Raw genomic sequence first — 18,474 nt, forward strand, 5'->3', positions numbered from 1 at the left:
CTGAGTTCAACTAGCATGGTAAATAAAATTAAGTCTTTGTTATAAAAGAAAAAAGGTCCAAGCTGGGCACCAGTGGCTCATGCCTGTAATCCTAGCTACTCAGGAGGCTGAGATCTGAGGATGGCAGTTCAAAACCAGCCCAGGCAGGAAAGTCCATGAGAATCAGAAGTGGCTCTGTGGCTCAAGTGGTAGAGCATTTACCTTGAGCTGAAGAACACAGGGATAGTGCCCAAGTTCAGAGTTCAAGCCCCAAGGTCCAGAAAGAGTCATAATATGTATATTGACAACATACTCTTTGAAAATCTCTGAGTATAAAAATCAGATATTTCTGTGTTAGATGATAGAATCTTTATTTTTATACAAAATGATAGCATGCAGAATAGTATACACTTGGAATTTCAGTAAAAGATTGTTGATATTGACTTCAGTAAGCATCCAGTCCACATTGACTTTGGTCTACTGTGACCACAGGTCTATCTAACCAATTCATTTTCTCAGTTTCTGCATTTGCTCTGGAATGCCTGGTGTCTTTGTCATCATCCTAAGGATTATTTCATCAGCCTTCTCATTGTCCTGCTTCTTTCTTCTCTTGCGTGTTTATGGAGCATGTTCCCCAGAGAAGCCAAAGAATCTCTATGGAATTTAGGTCAAATATCATTCTTTTATCCCAAATCTCTCAGATTCTTTATCTTTAGAATAATATTCAAAGCCTTGACCATGGGCCACTAAATCCCCAGCTGTAAATAGTATCATTCCATTAGAGTTTTTCTATTCTCATATCTTGCTTGAGCTATGGTACCAATTTTGTTATCATCTTAAAAAAACCTGTTACATTTCAACCTGTTTCCACTTCCGACAAGCTACCAATTATGGTCTATACATTTCCAATTCCCTAATGTTGGAATAATTCCTACAATTCACTCTATGACTTCTTTCCTCACATCATTTAATTCTCCACTCAAATAGTACCTTGTGATTAAGGAGCTCTGTGGCTTCACCATTTAAAATAATTTACCTGGTGATCCTTTTTTTCCTTTATCCTGCTCTATACATTTCTCAGATTGCTTTCATCTGATATATGAGGCCAGAAATATTATGACTTTTAATAATGGGTCACTAAGAAACATTTTCTAAATTAGTGAAGGAGTGAAAAATAAAGGAATAAATCCTCTCCTTCTCAGTTATTTTCAAAAGATGCACAGTAATATGGATGCACAACATCAATTTCATATCCTTAAGTAAAATCAATAGAGACATTAGGTCCAATTATGAATATAGCCACAAAATGAAATCTGCATGAGAGTCTCTTCTCCCTATTGATTACCCCACAGCTCATAGCCCTTTAACTCCCTACCATGCAAAATGCTCATAGACAATTTCATGAATGTTAGCATTAATTTGGACTTTATCTATACTTCCATATGGCATTCGGAGTGTCTTCGTGTGGCTTGTCCTACCTTATTCACTCCTGGGTAACAGGATCATGTCTCTTTAACTTTATGGTGAAATATCTGATGCCAAGCCACATTTGTACCATATGGTACAAAAGCCTTTTCATGATGAATTAGAGTTTTATTTCAGCTTATTATGCCTGGGTTTTCAGGCAATGTTCTGGATTTCATGCTTTTGTTTGTAATGAGTCATGGCCCCCTTGACAAACAAGAGAGTAATTAAACTAACCAGGTTATCAATAGAAGCTTGTGATGGATCTTCTGTTGCATATGGTTATTTCATCTTCAATAATTGTTGCATATCATAAAAGATTACAACTTGTTAGTGTGACAGGAAAGGGAGATGGAAGCCTGTAATAACAATAGTGAAGCTACAATCTTATTTGTGCCTCTTGTAAGCTAAATAGTGTTATAACAACAGAAATGAGTGAGATTTTATTTATGGGTCTGTTTTGTATGGTTTAGATGTTTCTATGAGGCGATGAGCATGAAATTTTGCTTAACTGAAAGCTAAAGATCATTAAATGAGCCCTTATATTGTGTATGTGTGTGTTTGAATATAAAGAAGTATATATGTATACTATTTAATTTTTTTCTCATTCAAACATTTTAGTAAACATTCTTTTTTGTAAACATTCTTTTTACCACATTATTAGCAAGTACTTTGATAAAAAATATGACTATGCTGCTTTTTAGACCCATAAATTAGAAAAGAATACCACATAAAAATTCAGTTACTGTAACTTCACCAATGAGATGTACAAGATGTTATGTCGAAAATAAACTTTACAACTTTGGCACGGGGGGTGGGGGATGAGAGGGGGGAGATGGGAAGGAATGGGAGGGGGAAACAAAGGAGGAAGCAACAATGCTTGATAAGAAATGTGCTCATTACCTTGCTCATGTAATTGTAACCCCTCTGTACAGTATTTTCACAATAAAAAAAATCAGTTACTATAACTTCAAAGTGATGAATTTACTAGGGTCTTTATGTAAAAAGAAAAACAATGTTCTGCTCTGGAAGTGTTTATAGTTTTTGTATTTTCTACATATTGAAAAATATTAAACCTTGTACTTTTTTATTGCTTTCCACACAAATCTCAACTACACCTAGAGCAGACTTTAACTCAACGCTTATTTCTGAATTACATCCTATCTGTATCTTTAAGTTTCCAGTTGTATTGAACTCTCATGGTGTTCTTTAAAATATATACTATATGTGTATATATATGTGTAATATAGATAGATATAGATATAGGTATATCTATAGATATGGGGAGGAGGGACTCTAGACATTCACACATTGAAGCCAAAGGAGGCTATGTAAGGAATGGTTGACAAGGGCTCAACACCAATGCACATATGATCATATAAAATAATGTGTTATGAAATGAGCTCTAAGAAAAGGAAACGAGAGAGTTTTTAATTGACATTGTTGCTGATTTTTGTTTTCTTTTCCTTTTTTCTTCCTTGTTTGTATTTGGGAGGTAAGGGGAGACACAGAAAATGTGGAACAAGGGAGAACAAATACAACAATGATACTCACTAGACACTATGGACAGGAGGGAAAACTGGACGAAAGTGAGGGCAGCGGAGACATGGTTCAAAAAGAATTGTAATCATTACTTATTACCTGATTTGTGTAACTGTAATTCCTCTGTATATCAATTCTATATCAATAAATAAAATATATAGGATGTAAAAATCTTGATAGAAAAGGAAATATATAGGAAAGTGTTATGCATCCAATTCTGAACATTCTCTCCAAAATTGTTATTTTTTCCTATTTTCCCATCTCAGAAAAAAGATATTGTGACTAACTTCCCAGTTACTTACATCTACTAAAGCCTCCTTTACCTGTTCCTTTTTAGATGCTACTTATTTTTTATTAAAAAATCTGATTAGTAGTGTGATAGACAGGTGTAATAGTACATACCTGTAATCCTAGTTATTAAGAAGGCAAAAACAGAAGGATCATACCATCCTGAGGATATGTTGATGGGAGAACCTATGCAAAAACAAACTAAACAAAACAACTGGAGTGTAGCTTGAGTAATAGGGTTCTTACTTTGCAAGCGCAAGGCCCTGAGTTCAAGTTCAAGTACTGGAATGAAAGAGCAGGCAGGAGACACACACAGAGAGAAAGAATACCTGAGGGCCTAAATCAAGTAAGGCAAATGCTCTATCTCAGAGCCACATTCCCAATCCCATTTATTGCCTCTTTAATTTTAACTAGGCATTCTCCGTATTCATTATTTAGAGGCTGGTTCCTCATGTCTCGACTCATCTGGAACATATGCCTAATTGTATCCAGAATTTGACCTTGTAATGTCTTGAGAAATAAATACCTGGCACATATCAAAGGCTCTATTATTTGCTGAATAAGAGAATGGGTATGTCACTACCAAAAAAAAAAAAAAAGCTTCAAAACTCTAGCACTCTATGTTAGGCACTGTGATCTGATCTGTGAATCTGAAAATACTATTAGTAATTTTACCTTGCCATCAAAGAGCTCAGTAGGAAGTTTGTCACAACCATAAATAACCCCAATACAAGGGAGAAATTGTATGGCTTGAGTGACTTAGATAAACTGCTAAGAGAAGGCAAAGCTATTGCTGGTTAGACTCATGGTGAAGAATAGAGAGATGGGCACTTAGGATGGGCACTCAATCTGTGAAAATGGAGAACAGACTTCAGGTAGACCAACCCACATTAGAAACTACACTACACTGATAATATCAGGAAAAGGCAGTGGGAAACAGAATTGTGAAAAGGACCCAGGCTGTGTCAACACAGTTGACTTCAAATACAAATCCTTCTACATAGACACACATACATATATACACACACTTACACACATACATATTTGTGTGTATATATGTTCATGTATATGTGTATTTCTTTAAGATTGTGTGACTTTAAGAATTATTTTAATTGTGACCTTCAATTTTCACATCACTGTTATGTTCCAGCATTACTGTGAGGAAACCAAGACCATAAAACACCTAGCTTGGTGACTAGTTCCCAGTGATCACTCAATAAATGAGAGCTATTATTGGAGTATAGTTTGACTGGAGTACAGATGAAGTGTTCCTTTCACCAGGCTATTCTTTTCCAATATGAAGCAAGGCCAAAATGTATTGCATTTACTCTGTACTCCCTGAGAACATTCATCTATTGTCCAACTTGAAAAATAAAGCTGAAAATGACTAGCCTTGCGTTGGAAGCATAAACTACTGAAAATGTGATGCATTGGTCTATCAGACATAAATTGTTTTGAATATAGAAAGAATAAAAAAGTTATATATATGTGTGTTATATTTCTGCTGAAGATTATTTTTCTTTACCCACCAGGTTTTCTGTTTTGTTTCTTTTTCAGTTGCTCCTACAATTCAGGAAATTAAATCTGGCACGGTGACCCCGGGACGTAGTGGATTGATAAGATGTGAAGGTGCAGGTGTGCCGCCTCCGGCCTTCGAATGGTACAAAGGAGAGAAGAAGTAAGGACTTTGTGATCGTTACTGTGTTTCAAGCACTTCAAGCTAATGTGTTTGTGTTTCAGATACTTACTTTAAGCCATTTTGGAAGGAAAAAAAACCTGCCTTGAATGATTCTCAGTAGCCTCCTTACAAGCAGGCCTTCAAAAGGGGCCCAAGTGGGCAGCTGAATAGCTAATAGCATCCCCAAGAAATGTCCACATTGGTTTCTATAATCTCAGAAATGCCTGCAAGTCCTCCATTGCCGATCCCTTTCATTTCTTTCTCTCTGTCTTCTGAACTGGCACACCGAGTCTCTCCCTAGCAATCACGTTTACTTGGGAGGTAAACCCACCTCTAAAGGACTGGCACACAGCTTCCAGGAGAGCACTTCAAAAGCAGGAGGTACTGCTGTCTCTGTCTGGCTTCCTTAATGAGCCTCAACCCTCATCACCTGCCTTGCTCGCCTACAAGATACTTTTTCTTGTTTTATAGGACACTGTGTTTGAGCTACTCTGTCACTAGAGAGCCTGTAAAGGAGTTAAAATACATAAGCTAAAGGACTAACCAAGAGGATTTTAGGGCTACTCTCACATCATCTCTGTGCTATTGTGTCCTTGAGAGGCCACAAAGGTCTTGGCAAGAGCTATTGAACAAGGGAAGACATAGACAGATCATTTTCTCTCATACCTTCAGCCACTTGGCTCATTTAAGCCTCTTCATTCTGCACTTATACAGCCACCAGAGAAGCACTGGATCTCTGTCAGTTAACTGGAAGATGTAATGCAGAGTGGGGAGATACTATGAAATATTTTGTAAATTTTGCTTCAAAATAGGGAAGAACATGGTCAAGAATACGTTAGGTTGAACCATATGAGACTACCAATTTTAAGTTCCAAAAGGTAATATTGATGATCCCATACCACTCAATATATGTGTATGAATCTCACATTCTCGGATCATGACTCATAACTAATCTCTGCAAAATATCTGAATAGAAAACTATTAAAGTGACACAAAGAATTTAAATACTGCCACTGTGGATGAAAATGGATGTGAGACGAGCAGACCTTTTCCTGTAAAATTGGAATTAAAGGTGATTTGTGGAAGATAGTTCCTTTTAATACAATCTGTCACAATTTCGATGGTTCCATTTATAATTCTCATATTTTTGTTAACTTTTACGGATGCTTAACTGGCACCTTTGTGGTGGTGTGGAAGAGCCACTATTCTTAACTTCTGACACCTAGATTAATTGTTATCTAGTTTCCCTCATTCCATTTTACAAAACAGTATAGATGCCAATATAGACTTTCTTGGATTACCAAAACCAAGTTGGTAAAATTTTATTTATGATTACGTATATTAAAAAACACCAAGGGCTGGGAAGGTGGCTCAGTGGTAGAGCACTTGCCTTGCATACCAGAGGCCCTGGGTTCGATTCCTTAGCACCACATAAGCCAAAAGAAAAAAGCCAGAAGTGGCGCTGTGGCTAGCCTTGTGGTAGAGCGCTAGCCTTGAGCTGAAGAGCTGAGGGACAGCGCCCAGGGCTCAGAGTTCAAGCCCCACGACCGGACCCCCTCCCCACAAAAGAACCACCAAGAAGAATACTTCTGAACCGTCTGAAAGTGATGGAACTTTGTGTCTAAATATAATCTTATTTGGATTTCCAATAAATAAGCTCTAGGAACATAGTATTTCAGTGAAGCCTCAGTTAAGATTTCTTTACAAGAGCCTTAAATAGATTCTCCATGAGCCACAATTTGAAGGACAATTATTCAGAATATTTTACCTTTTTTTAAAGTCAGTTTTAATCTGTGACATTAGTTTCTTAAAGACTGGCAAGTAGAATTATTCCTCTTAAGCCAAATGAGAGCTCCTTTGTTAAAAGCCAATACTTTATGATGTCCTGCATTTCCTTTTTCCCATTCCATATCTGTTTTCTTTTCTAAATTCATTAACCATTCTCAGAAAAGGTTGTAATAAACCCCTTAAACTACCTTCTCAACCTAGGACAACTATAGCAAAGAACCAATTGATGGCCATTATCAGAATTTTAGTGATTATTTTGCATACTGGGGCAGTGGATGGTAACTTTTATTAGATTTTCAAAGTTTATAACCACTTTGCAATAAGAAAATGTCCTTTTCAACATGCATACACATCTACCAAAAAGTTAACAGCTATGAAAAATCAGAAGCACCTACAAGAAATAAACATAAGTTCATAGTGAAGTACACAGTTCATTAGCAATATATAAATTCTCAAATAAGAAATACAAATTCTCAAACATAACTAGAATAAATTATTTCCTTCAAAATTACAATAAAGCTAAATATATATAGAACATAGAAGAAATAAGAACTCCAATTGTGAAATGATTATTACATCAAATTAATCTACCATAAAAATTAGGTTATTTAAATATTTGTATCATTGAATCAAAAAAAAAAAGATTGACAGTTTTCCTATTTGCTAACAAACATTAAACCACTGTATTTTTGTAACCAGTCTGTAAGATAGATACTATTTTATTTTAGTTGTACCTGGGTTTGAGTTCTGGGCCTTGTTCTTTCTTAGCTTGTTTGCTCAACTGGGATGGAATTCTGCCACTTGACCCATGCCTACAATTCTATTTAATGATTATTATTTTGGAGACAGAGTCTCATAGACCTTTCTGTTCAGGCTGGGTTCTAACTACAATCTTCCATATCTCAGCCTCCTCAGAGGCTGGCATTACTGGTGCCAGTGTAAGCTAGATTCTATTGATGTTCTTTTATCTTTGGAAAAACCGACATGAAGCATGCATTAATATATCTTGCACATATAGGTATAGGTGTAGCAGAGCTGGTATTTAAAATCAAGAAGTCATATAAACCTGTAAGCAGAGTCCCTGGCTTTATCCACTTACTCTGATATCTAGTGAAAGTGATTGTCCTACAGATGCATAAAAAATAATTTTAGATACAACAAGAAATAGCCAAAGTAAAGGCATTTCAGGTTGATTATTGATTTGTAAAATAAGGGACTTCCCACACAAACATTCACTTATAACATCTAAATTCCCTTATACAAGGAAAAAGAAAAAAAAGTGGAATCAGGTGGACCTCATAGCAGGCACAGATTGAACATGCTTCAGAGACCCTTTCCAGGACCAAAATTCTGTCAGAAATGAGGGAGGTTTGTGTAAGCTCTTGAAAACATTTTTTTTTCTTTTTTCCATTGAGTCGTTTTACACTTGAGGTTGAAATGAATGATTAGAAACAACTAATACCATAATTTTGCTAACATTTAAAGATATGTTTGCAATTATTCATCTCTTAAGATCTTCAAAGCTCTATTTTAATTAGATAAATGCTTGTGAAATAAAATAAATAGTATATAATAGCTAAGATAATAAAAGTAATTTTTAAACCATAAATAAAACATTTTAAAGTAAATAAAAAATAAAATAATTAAATGAAAATTTAAAAAAAAATTAAAAAATTCAGGCTGATTCTGAGCTTCCTTTGTTCTTTCTCTTTCTGAAGCTCTTCAGCATCCTGTAAAGTCCATTTTCTGTGTGCTACAAATAATCAGCTTGAAACCCTCTAAGCAAGAAACTGACACTAAGCACAATTTAAACAAAGGAAAGAAACATATACTTAGTGAAGAAATGAATACTTTCCAGGTCTTTATAAATTCTGCTATCTCAATTATTGTTAAGAGCCTTGTGAAATAAGATTTACTGTCCTGAATTTACTGATGTCAAAATTGAGACCTTAAGGCTCTTAAGATAACTGACCTAGAGCACTCAGCTTTAAGTTCCATCAGGACACATTTTAGATCCACAAGTCGTTCAGTTCAGGTTCATCCCCGAGTATTGTAGCTGTTTTTTTGTAATCTATTTCTCATTAACAAATTAATTCAAAATTAGCAGCTTTTGTTATCTCAGACCATTTCTGTTGGTCAGAAACCTAGGAAGAGGTCGGCCTGGTGGTTGTGGCTTAAGGTCTCCCATACTGTTTCAGTGAAGATTCTGCCATCTGCTGCTGGCCATGTATGGGATTATTTGGGCTAGTGGACATGCTTACAAGGTACACCATTCACATATCTAGCAAGATCATGCCAGTGGTAGCTATTGTCAGATGATCTTAATTGTTTTTCTGTGAATATCTCCATAGGGCTACATGCCTAATTGGGGTTCAGGAGAGCAGCAAGATAAGCAATTGCTCTATCTTTTGTGGTTTAGTCTCAAAGTCATGTCTTATCATTACTGTAATGTCTATACTAGCTGTCTAGGACAACTTTATTCAGTGAGGAAAGGATAGCAAAGGAGCTAAATTCCACAAGGTAAAAATCATCAGCTATCATCTTTGAAAATGGATCATACACTCTTACATCACTAATTTTTATATTATAAATATACCATTCGATTAATTTCTTTCACTGTTCATATTATCATGAGAAGGAGACTGTTAATATTGTATATTTGTTATGAAAATACTACTACTTGATATATAGGTAATCATTGTCTAATACCTTAATTTTTTCAGCATACCTGGCAGGAAGATTTCTAATAGATTTATTTAAGTACAGATATTTTAGAATTATGAAAATCAGGGTTTGGAGATCAATTACACAGAGGGCCAAAAATTCAAACATTTTTATTTGATAATGGAGAAGGTTGATAAGAGGAAATATTCTTAAAATGCAATAAAATGACAATTTCAGAACATCCAAAGTACCTTGAAGCAAATGTCAATTATGATACAAAATCAAATCAGACTATTGTTTAATACATAAACATTCACTGGGAACTAAGCTAAAAATATAAATTGTAATGGATGCTCTTTTCTAGGTTTTTCCAAAAAAATAGCACATATATTTCTTTGTGAAGCCAGCATTACCATCCTAACTTCAGAATTTTATCACATACTGATTCAGTTAATTTCCCTCTTCTTTATCTAGATTCCTTGAAATTCATGCATGCAGCCTATAATGTCATGCCTCCTGATTTTTCATGCTTATTTTAATGGCTTCAGGTTTTTTATGATAACTATGTTATTTAGCTCTCTCTCTGTCTCTCTCTCTCTTTCTCTCTCTGTTCATCTGTTCATGATAAGGTTATCCTTACTAGAGTAAGAAGTTACTAGGTTTTTTAAAAGAATATTTGAAATAATTGAACTACAAATATCAAATTAAAATTGATCTTCCTTGATGTATGTGTGGTGGTGAGTGATGTCTGTTGTCCCAGCTACTTGGGACTTGAGGCAGGAGGATCACTTAAGCCTACTAATTCAAGATGAGACTGGGCACCATAGAAAAACCCTGGTTGAAACTTTTTTCCTAACCTAATATGTTCTATTGAGTTATAACAAATATGTATTAAACACTTGTAACTTATGAGATAATTTGAAATATTTGAAGAGGAAACAGATTTCTGCATTGAAAGAACCTATATTTCCAGTGTATTTCTCCTCCTCCTCTTCCTCCTCCTCCTTCTTCTTCACCTATTATTATTATTACTACTACTATTATTTTTATTGCCTGCAATAAAAATAACTCAGTGCCTAGGAGGTATCCCTGAGCATTTTTGCTAAAGGCTAAATATTTTCCATTTGAACCACAACTCCACTTCTGGCATTTTGGTGATAAGAGTCTCAGGGTCTTTCCTGCATGGGCTGGCTTCAAACTACAGTTCTCAGAGTGCAGCTTCCTGTGTAGCTAGGATTATAGGCATCAGCCAACCATCATTTTTGTTTTATTATTTATTTATTTTTGATACTATTTCATTCTTTTAAATAATCAATGTCTCATTGGTAAAACAACCATTATCCCTGTGATGACTTTATCCACACAGCCAGGAATGTGAAGGACTAAAACAATTGAGCTTATTTCTATGACTGGGAACGGGAGAGAAAATGCATATGTGAAATACAAACATGTGTTACTATATTTACAACATAACCAGCCAAAAGAGGAAAATGGGCCAACTCCAGTTTGTATCCCCAGGCTTTAGAAGTTAGAATTTGTCATAAAAATCAAAAAGATGAAATAAGCACAAAGTTATAAAATCCTGAGGGAACTCTCAATGCTGTCCTGTGAAATTGCAAAGGAAGGACTCCTTCAAGGAAAATCAAAGGATTAAAGAGTGCTCCGGGACAATGGTAGCTTCAAGCTGGATGATAAATGATGCAGAGTAATTTCAGACATTGTGAAGGTTCAAGAAAAATGCTCACTATCATGTGATCATTTTGGAGAGAGTTATTTTATTCCTTGGTTTCCAGAATATAAACTCAGCTGTAATAAGAAACAAGGTTAGGGCTCAGTGTCAAAGTGCTTGCCTAGCAAGTGCAACGTCCTGGGTTCGATCCCCAATACCAAAAAAAGAAAAGACAAAAAAATACAGTTAAAAAAAACCCAAACAAAAAAAAAAAAAGGTTAGAAAAGACTTTAAGGAAATACTTAGGCATCTTAAAAGAGAGAACCATGTGGACTAGTTTCCATAGTCATAAGAAGCTTGTGAGGAGTTTCTTCAGGGTAGTAAAACAAAGCAGTTTGATTTTTCTCAAGGTATTTGGGAGGAATGCATGAAAAAGTTACAATATGAGTTTAAGTATAATATTAGCTGTTTGGTCCTAAAGCAAAAGAAAGAAAAGACAGCATTTACATACTTCAAAAAAACAATTAATTCTGAATGAAGATTTTGAAGATAGTTCAAGTTTTCTATCCAGGAACGAGGTGAAGGGTGAGGCCCTTTGCAGAAGCTAGAATACAAGAAAGGAGATCCTGGAAGAATCATCCTGCAAGATCTTAGCTTCAAAACTGTGATGCATCCTCTTTCTTTTGGGATTCTTCATATGTTGCTTTATTTGCTCATCATCTTCCTCCAAACACATATCCTTCCCTGTCTACATTTAGCTATGTATCCTTCATCTCAGTGTAGATATCCTTTTCACCTGGAAACCTTCCTAGAGCCTTTGCTACTTTTGGGGAAGAAGCTCTCGAAATGGATTATTGTGTCTTCAACATGTTTTTCTTGTCCATCTCTTACTGAGCCTTAATCTACTTAAGAACAAAGAATTTCTTTGCTCGGTACCATGTCCCCAATATCTAACATAAGGTTTGACATTGTATTTCAAGTATGAGCAATAGTCTCTCAATAGGTAGAACTATTGTTATTTTAATTCACTTTTGAAAAGAGAGTTTTCATACAGTTCAATCCTCTGCCCTTCGATTGTAGGGTATTATAAACTGTGTGAACCCAGTATATGGGTAGAGAAAGGAAGGTAGTTTACATTGCTTTTCTCTGGCTGATATTTTGTGAATGTCATCTGTGCAAAATTTTTGTGTTGCTTTATGGTACAATGAAATGTGACATTAAAATCATGGGCATGTTGATATTAGAAAAGCAGATCAAGTGGAAGGGAGAAATTCATTCACAGGCCAGGTTGTCAGGGATACAGCAATTCGCTGCAATCAAGGCGAGTTTGATACCTGCACTGTAGCCTTTGTTTATTTGACAGAGGGATAAATAGGTATGGCCTTATTCATGCAAATTAAACTGTCACAAGTAAAGCAGCCCCAAAGTATCTTATGTAAAAGTATTAATTTCATTAAAATTGATAAAGTAAACAAGACATACATTTTAAATAGCTTAATAAAATCTAGAATCATTAAAATATCCTAATGTATTATAATAACATTAATTTATTCAAATGCACAACTAAAGATAGATACCCCTTGGGGCTAAGACAGTGATGCATGATATTATTCAATCTGTTCCTAGGAATAAATGATATTATATTGGTTCTAAGTCTTAAGTATCAAGCAACACAATAAACTAATGGGTTGCTATAGCAGTACATCCATATAAATGTTTATTTCACCCGAGTCTCCTGGCAGTTTTTATTCTACCCTATTTTTACTTTTTTTTGTTATCTACCCTGAAGATCTGTGGAAAACCTAGATGAGGTTGATAATGTGCATGTAATTGATACCGAGTTTGGCACATTTTGAAATCATGATGCCATGATCTTTCAGTCACTCTCCTATATCTTTTCTTTAAAAAATAATTTCCTGTGTGCTCAATGTTTAATATTTGGCAGACATCTGAGAGGAAATTTATCTGTTCTGTCTAAGAAACAGACCCTATTATTGTACAATAATATCACCTGCCATAATCCAATGTCCACTGCATTTGATATATATGTGCATAGATATTATATATTATATACATATTATATATTATTGCATTCTCATCTAAAAGATTCTTATATTAATCAATTCTTTGCTACTGGATCCACTTTTCCCATTTCATAGATGATGTTTCTAAGGATAATAAAATATAATAGCACCGTCGGACAACAGTTACTTATTGGGTCCCTGACTATTAAGAGGCCAGCATTGTTAGACACTTGTGCTTGGAATACACAAACTCACAAAACCATTGAGAAGCCTTGTCATAACAGGGCTGCACACTGAAGAAGAAACTTATTAATTAAAAATCACACAAATAGGAAAACTTCAAGTGAGAAGTATTTTATTTTACACTAATAATTTGGCCAAGTCAGGCAGAACACAATAACTTCACTGCATGAGTAGAACTTGACTTTGTAATTTTGGAATTGTGCTGAGATATTGCTTTTTTCAGACCTGAGGATTGAACTCAAGGCCTTGTACTTGCCAGGCAAATGCTCTTCTACAGAGCTAAATCTCCAACCCAAGACAGTGCTTTCTTATTTGGCCCAGTTGTATTTTTCTGCCATTCTTGAACACATTCTGCATCTTTATTATGAAAAGAGATGTTCTACTCTCTATTAGTGAAGCCAGACAGGAACAAACAAAACAGCAAGTGATACTGATAGTCTGTATATTTGGGGGAAATAGAGAAGGAAAGGAGGTAAGAGCCTGTGAGGAACCTGACAGAGGAACTCCAGTAGAGGCTGATGACTGCTGTGTAAGAGGCTGCACTAAAAGGAATAACTAACAGAACAAATAGCCAGGAGACCTCTGGCCCAAAAAGACTGCCCTTTAGCTAGCTGAACTGAAGTTTCCTCTTTATTTGACTTTCTACACCATTAGACTTCAATCCTGAGATTGAACTTGGCTTTCCTGGCACGAATGTGGCATGTCAACTGGTTATTTAGCTCATTGGTTTTATTCTCTGGTTGGACTCAATTTCTTGAAGCACTCATGATTTCTGACTCATCTCTCCAAATCAAATATAACATCCAGGTTCCTACTTGATGATTTTAATACTAATTCTATTGTGAGAAGATACCAATAGTTCAAAAGGCTTCAGAGTTGAATATTTGTTTTGCTACTTATCCAGTGGTCATAGATAAATTTGCTCATTCTTTCTAAACTTCTGTTTTCCTCATTTGTAAAATGAGATTGATAACACCTATCTCCTAGGGTTGCTGTGAACATTAGTTCACATATATGTTTGGAAACAGTCCTATACCACATGCCAACTTACCACTCAACATCAGGCATTTTTGCAAATAATGCTTTAACGTTTTAGTGTTAGATTACTTCAGCTATAAGCGTATTGAGAACAGTTAACATTTTCCACATATATAAAGCATTTCTCTTCACAGTGAAAAGAATAGAAGTATACTCATAATTCAGTGCCTGTGGTGTTTATTGTTATTACTGACAGATAGTGAGCAATGACCCCCCCAAGTATAGAGTAAGGCTGGATTTATATAGGAAATGAATAAGTTGTAGTGTAGTTTCTCTATTTATTTTTGCAGTCTTAACAATTGATGCTGATACCATGTAGTCAGGTCTTCTGTGATGATGTAACTAGGAGCTCTTTTGCTCTTCCTAGAGAGTTGAGCCTAAGGGAGATGGTAATTATAAAGTTTGCAACATTCCATAAATCAGAAATGGAGGAATACTTCCCATGTGCTATTCCTTATTGAAACTGAAAGATATAGGGGGCTATTTCTAAATACTTAGTGGTTTGGCCTCTGTCACACACAAGTTTTCAGCATCTGTTGGAAAGTAAACAGCTTGTGGCTCACAAATTTATGAGGCTTTGGCGAGAGAGAGAGAGAGAGAGAGAGAGAGAGAGAGTAATGGTCCTTGATATGGAGTAAACTTGTATTGGTATCATAGGACAATGGGGTCTACAGTAATGGAAGGACCTTATAACCATATCCCCTATGATAAAAGTACAACAAAGAAAAAATGACCAGGTAATTCCAAGTAAGCACCATATGCTGATGATCTTCTTGTAAAGAACAAGATGTTATATTTAACTCCTAAATCAGTAGAATTTCTTTTACTTTCTTTGGAAAGAGAAGATAACCTAATTCAATACATGAATGGTTTTCTGCATAAAAAATATAATCATTGGCCCTTTTGGAATAAATCTATTTCAGAAAGAAAAGGTCATCAATTAAAACCTCTTTATCATATATTTCTAGTCACATTCAGACCTTATTTGCTGAGACTTCCAGGTTAACCCCATATTTCTATATCCAGTAACTAAAAATAGAGATATCTGAGATAGAGATAGATTGATAGATAGATAGGTATATAGATATGGAGATATCTATATATTATGAAACATATCTATAGCTATATATTAAGAAACATGTCTATATATAAACTCATATATAGATATATGTATCTATATTATATGTAGATATAGATAGATAGATTTTTTTTGATATCTGATTATTTTTGTTGCTTTTCCCTTCTTAAAGACAGAGTCTGAATTTTGCTGAACCCAGTTCCTAATTATCCAGTGTAAAACTCTTTGTAACTATTTAGTGAATATTTTCTAAATTGATTTGAATAATTGAGAAAGGCCTCTCAATTTAAGATCCTTGCCTAAAATACTTCAAAGTACATCTTCTAGAGGTGCATACGCCCCTCAACTTGTAAAAGCCCCTGTCAGCTTGCTACCTACCAGGCAAAGGAAGATAAGGACACAAATGGTATTTGAGGAACCAGCAGTTTTAAAACTTTCAACAGTAAAAGACAGCAAGCCTTAGGTTTCTTCAGCAATCTCAGAAAGGTAGTTTTCCCTAGAGGGAAGAAAATCCCCTAAGATATTCCTGTTTTATGTTAGTCCTAATCACCTGCCTGGATGCTCTAAGTTAGTAGGGGTTTGAGCACTATGTGCCAGTCCGGTAAGGATGTAGATGGTACTGTTGGCCAGAGGCCAGAACTGGCTGCGATCAGACAGGCATGAGTGTGCTGCATGAGTCAGCAACATCTGTGCTTTTGCCTCCAGTTTTATTGCATATCCAGGATTCAACACCCACTCACTCAGAAAGACAGCCATAAGGAGTATCAGCAAGTACTGCTACAGTGTATGAATGCACTCTCATGAGAATGGCTCCTCCAAGCCTAGCCAGTAAAACATTCTGGTTAATTTATTCTCATTTCTTTAGCAGCAAAACAATCTTGGGGAGCAACAGGGATTTAGTAGTACAGAGAATTGCTGAGCCCTTTGGAGACCCAGGAAGACTGATTGAAGCGCTAATATTGAAGTTTGCAAGGTTATAAAGATGATATTTATACTCAGCTTATAGAATTAGTTTTTAAAAAGTTACTAATACTCTGCAGGAAAACCTGCAATAGTCACAGTGGGAATTCAGCATAAATGATAGGTTTGAAATATTTTATGCACTATTTTCCTGGATCATAGTGTGGGAACACTTCAGTTAATGTTCATGTTAAATTGTTTGGTTTATTCAACTCAAAGTTTTGTTAATCTGATAAAGTATTTGTTTACATATGTCAAAGTTAGCTATTTTTGAGTAATTCCCAGAATAATCAAGTATCACTACTATTTTAATCTGCATTTAACTACAGTATATTTTTATCTGCATTCAGGTGTAACAAAGTTCAACTTAAACTATCAAAATGATGCCACTTAAAATCTCATCTTTATAATTAAAGAGATATTTATTACTAAAATGATCACATTGAAGATGAAAAACCTAGCATATCATTTGGATTGTGGCTTTTCAAAGCCTATAACATATTGTGACAGTACATCTCTGTCACAATAAATCTTTGACTAATAGGAAAAATAATAAATCTAGAAGTTAGTGTTTTGTCATCTTCATTTTAGTAGAATTCATATTTAGAGAAAATATTCTGAAGTGAGCTTAATAGTACCTGCACTGGAGGAATCTTTTCCATTGTATCAGTAATGTAGTAGTTGGACTCATACCCACCCTGACTCAGTGGTAGGGTTAAGTTTCATGGGAGTTATCAAATATTTTCCTCTGAAATTGCCTAGGCATACACTAGTCAGGTTATCCAGAAAATGCAGGTTTCTACTTTAAGTGAAATCTTTAAATCTGTCTCTGTTTTAGTCTTTCTTGACTTTAATATATAAAATGCACTTACCTCTGAAATATAGAACAGTGGATAGCCAAGCTTTGTGTCAATACCACACAAATATGCCCACAGAAACCATCTACAGCCTGCCACGCCATCCTCACCTCCCTCAAATTTACTAGTGCAAGGAAAATTGCACTCATATTGACTAAGATGCTACATGCTAACAGGAAGGTGGTCAAACCGTCTATGGGTTACCATGACAATCGCACCTAGGATTGAAAAATGAAACTGTTCACAATACATATTCACCGACAGTTTATTTTGTCTTCTAGGCTCTTCAATGGCCAACAAGGAATTATTATTCAAAACTTTAGCACAAGATCCATTCTCACCGTTACTAACGTGACACAGGAGCACTTCGGCAACTATACTTGTGTGGCTGCCAACAAGCTCGGCACGACCAATGCGAGCCTGCCTCTTAACCGTAAGTAACCATGCTGCGGAAATGCTTTCGGGGGACTTGTGGCTCCCATAAAGAAGCAAAGGTGGAAACATAAATAAATGAACAAAAAAAACACCTAAGAATGGAGTACATTTATTTTAGAACTCAACCAGATGTAACAATTCCTTACAGAGAGGAAAGCTTGTTCCCAAAAAATACCTTTTGGGGGAATTTTATAATCCTGATAGAAATGTCCATGTTTAAAAAAATGTATCTCAGAGCATAAAAATTGGGGGGAGGGAATCACAAAAATAACAAGGCCAACTATAACACGTTTTCTAACTGAGGATAGTTAAGTGGGATTTTGTTGGCTTTTTGGTTTAAAAACACATGTTATCTCAAAGCACAGATTACATTTAGGTGGACTTTAAACTTGAGTGGCTTTCTTTAGACTCTCATCTTGTAATAGCCTGAATTTTCCATGTCATAAATGAAACAAAATATTAACTGCATAATCTTGGACAATATGCTTCATGGAGATGGCAACTAGGAGCAGATCTGTTTTCTCCAAAAACTTTAGCTTATTAAAAGAAAAAGATACTTTATGGGTACAATAATTGAGGAGTTTGACCCTAAAGTGCCTTGGTTGTTTAGCTGCTAGTCAAGTAGACAGTAGAAGTGAATACAACAGCCACAAGAATCAGTTAAAGGGAAAGAGATCTACACTTTTTTATCCAGCAATTAATTGTAGTGGGTTGTTTTGTTTTTGGTCGGTCATAGGGCCTGAACTCTTGGCCTGGGCACTGTCTCT

The 18,474-nt window shown here is 35.4% G+C and overlaps 1 protein-coding gene across 1 annotated transcript in view; it reads left to right on the forward strand.

The window, feature by feature from the left end:
• The window catches only part of Negr1 (neuronal growth regulator 1), an 862,817-nt gene that overhangs the window by 659,401 nt on the left and 184,942 nt on the right, over positions 1-18,474 (forward strand). Inside the window, exons 5-6 of the mRNA XM_042681196.1 lie at positions 4,831-4,951; positions 17,554-17,705. Of these exons, the coding sequence (XP_042537130.1) occupies positions 4,831-4,951; positions 17,554-17,705 (273 nt within the window). The remainder of the gene's footprint in view (positions 1-4,830; positions 4,952-17,553; positions 17,706-18,474) is intronic.

The sequence above is a fragment of the Dipodomys spectabilis genome, unplaced genomic scaffold (assembly GCF_019054845.1).
Source record: "Dipodomys spectabilis isolate Male_0828 unplaced genomic scaffold, ASM1905484v1 ptg000002l, whole genome shotgun sequence".
NCBI classification, from domain to species: domain Eukaryota; kingdom Metazoa; phylum Chordata; class Mammalia; order Rodentia; family Heteromyidae; genus Dipodomys; species Dipodomys spectabilis.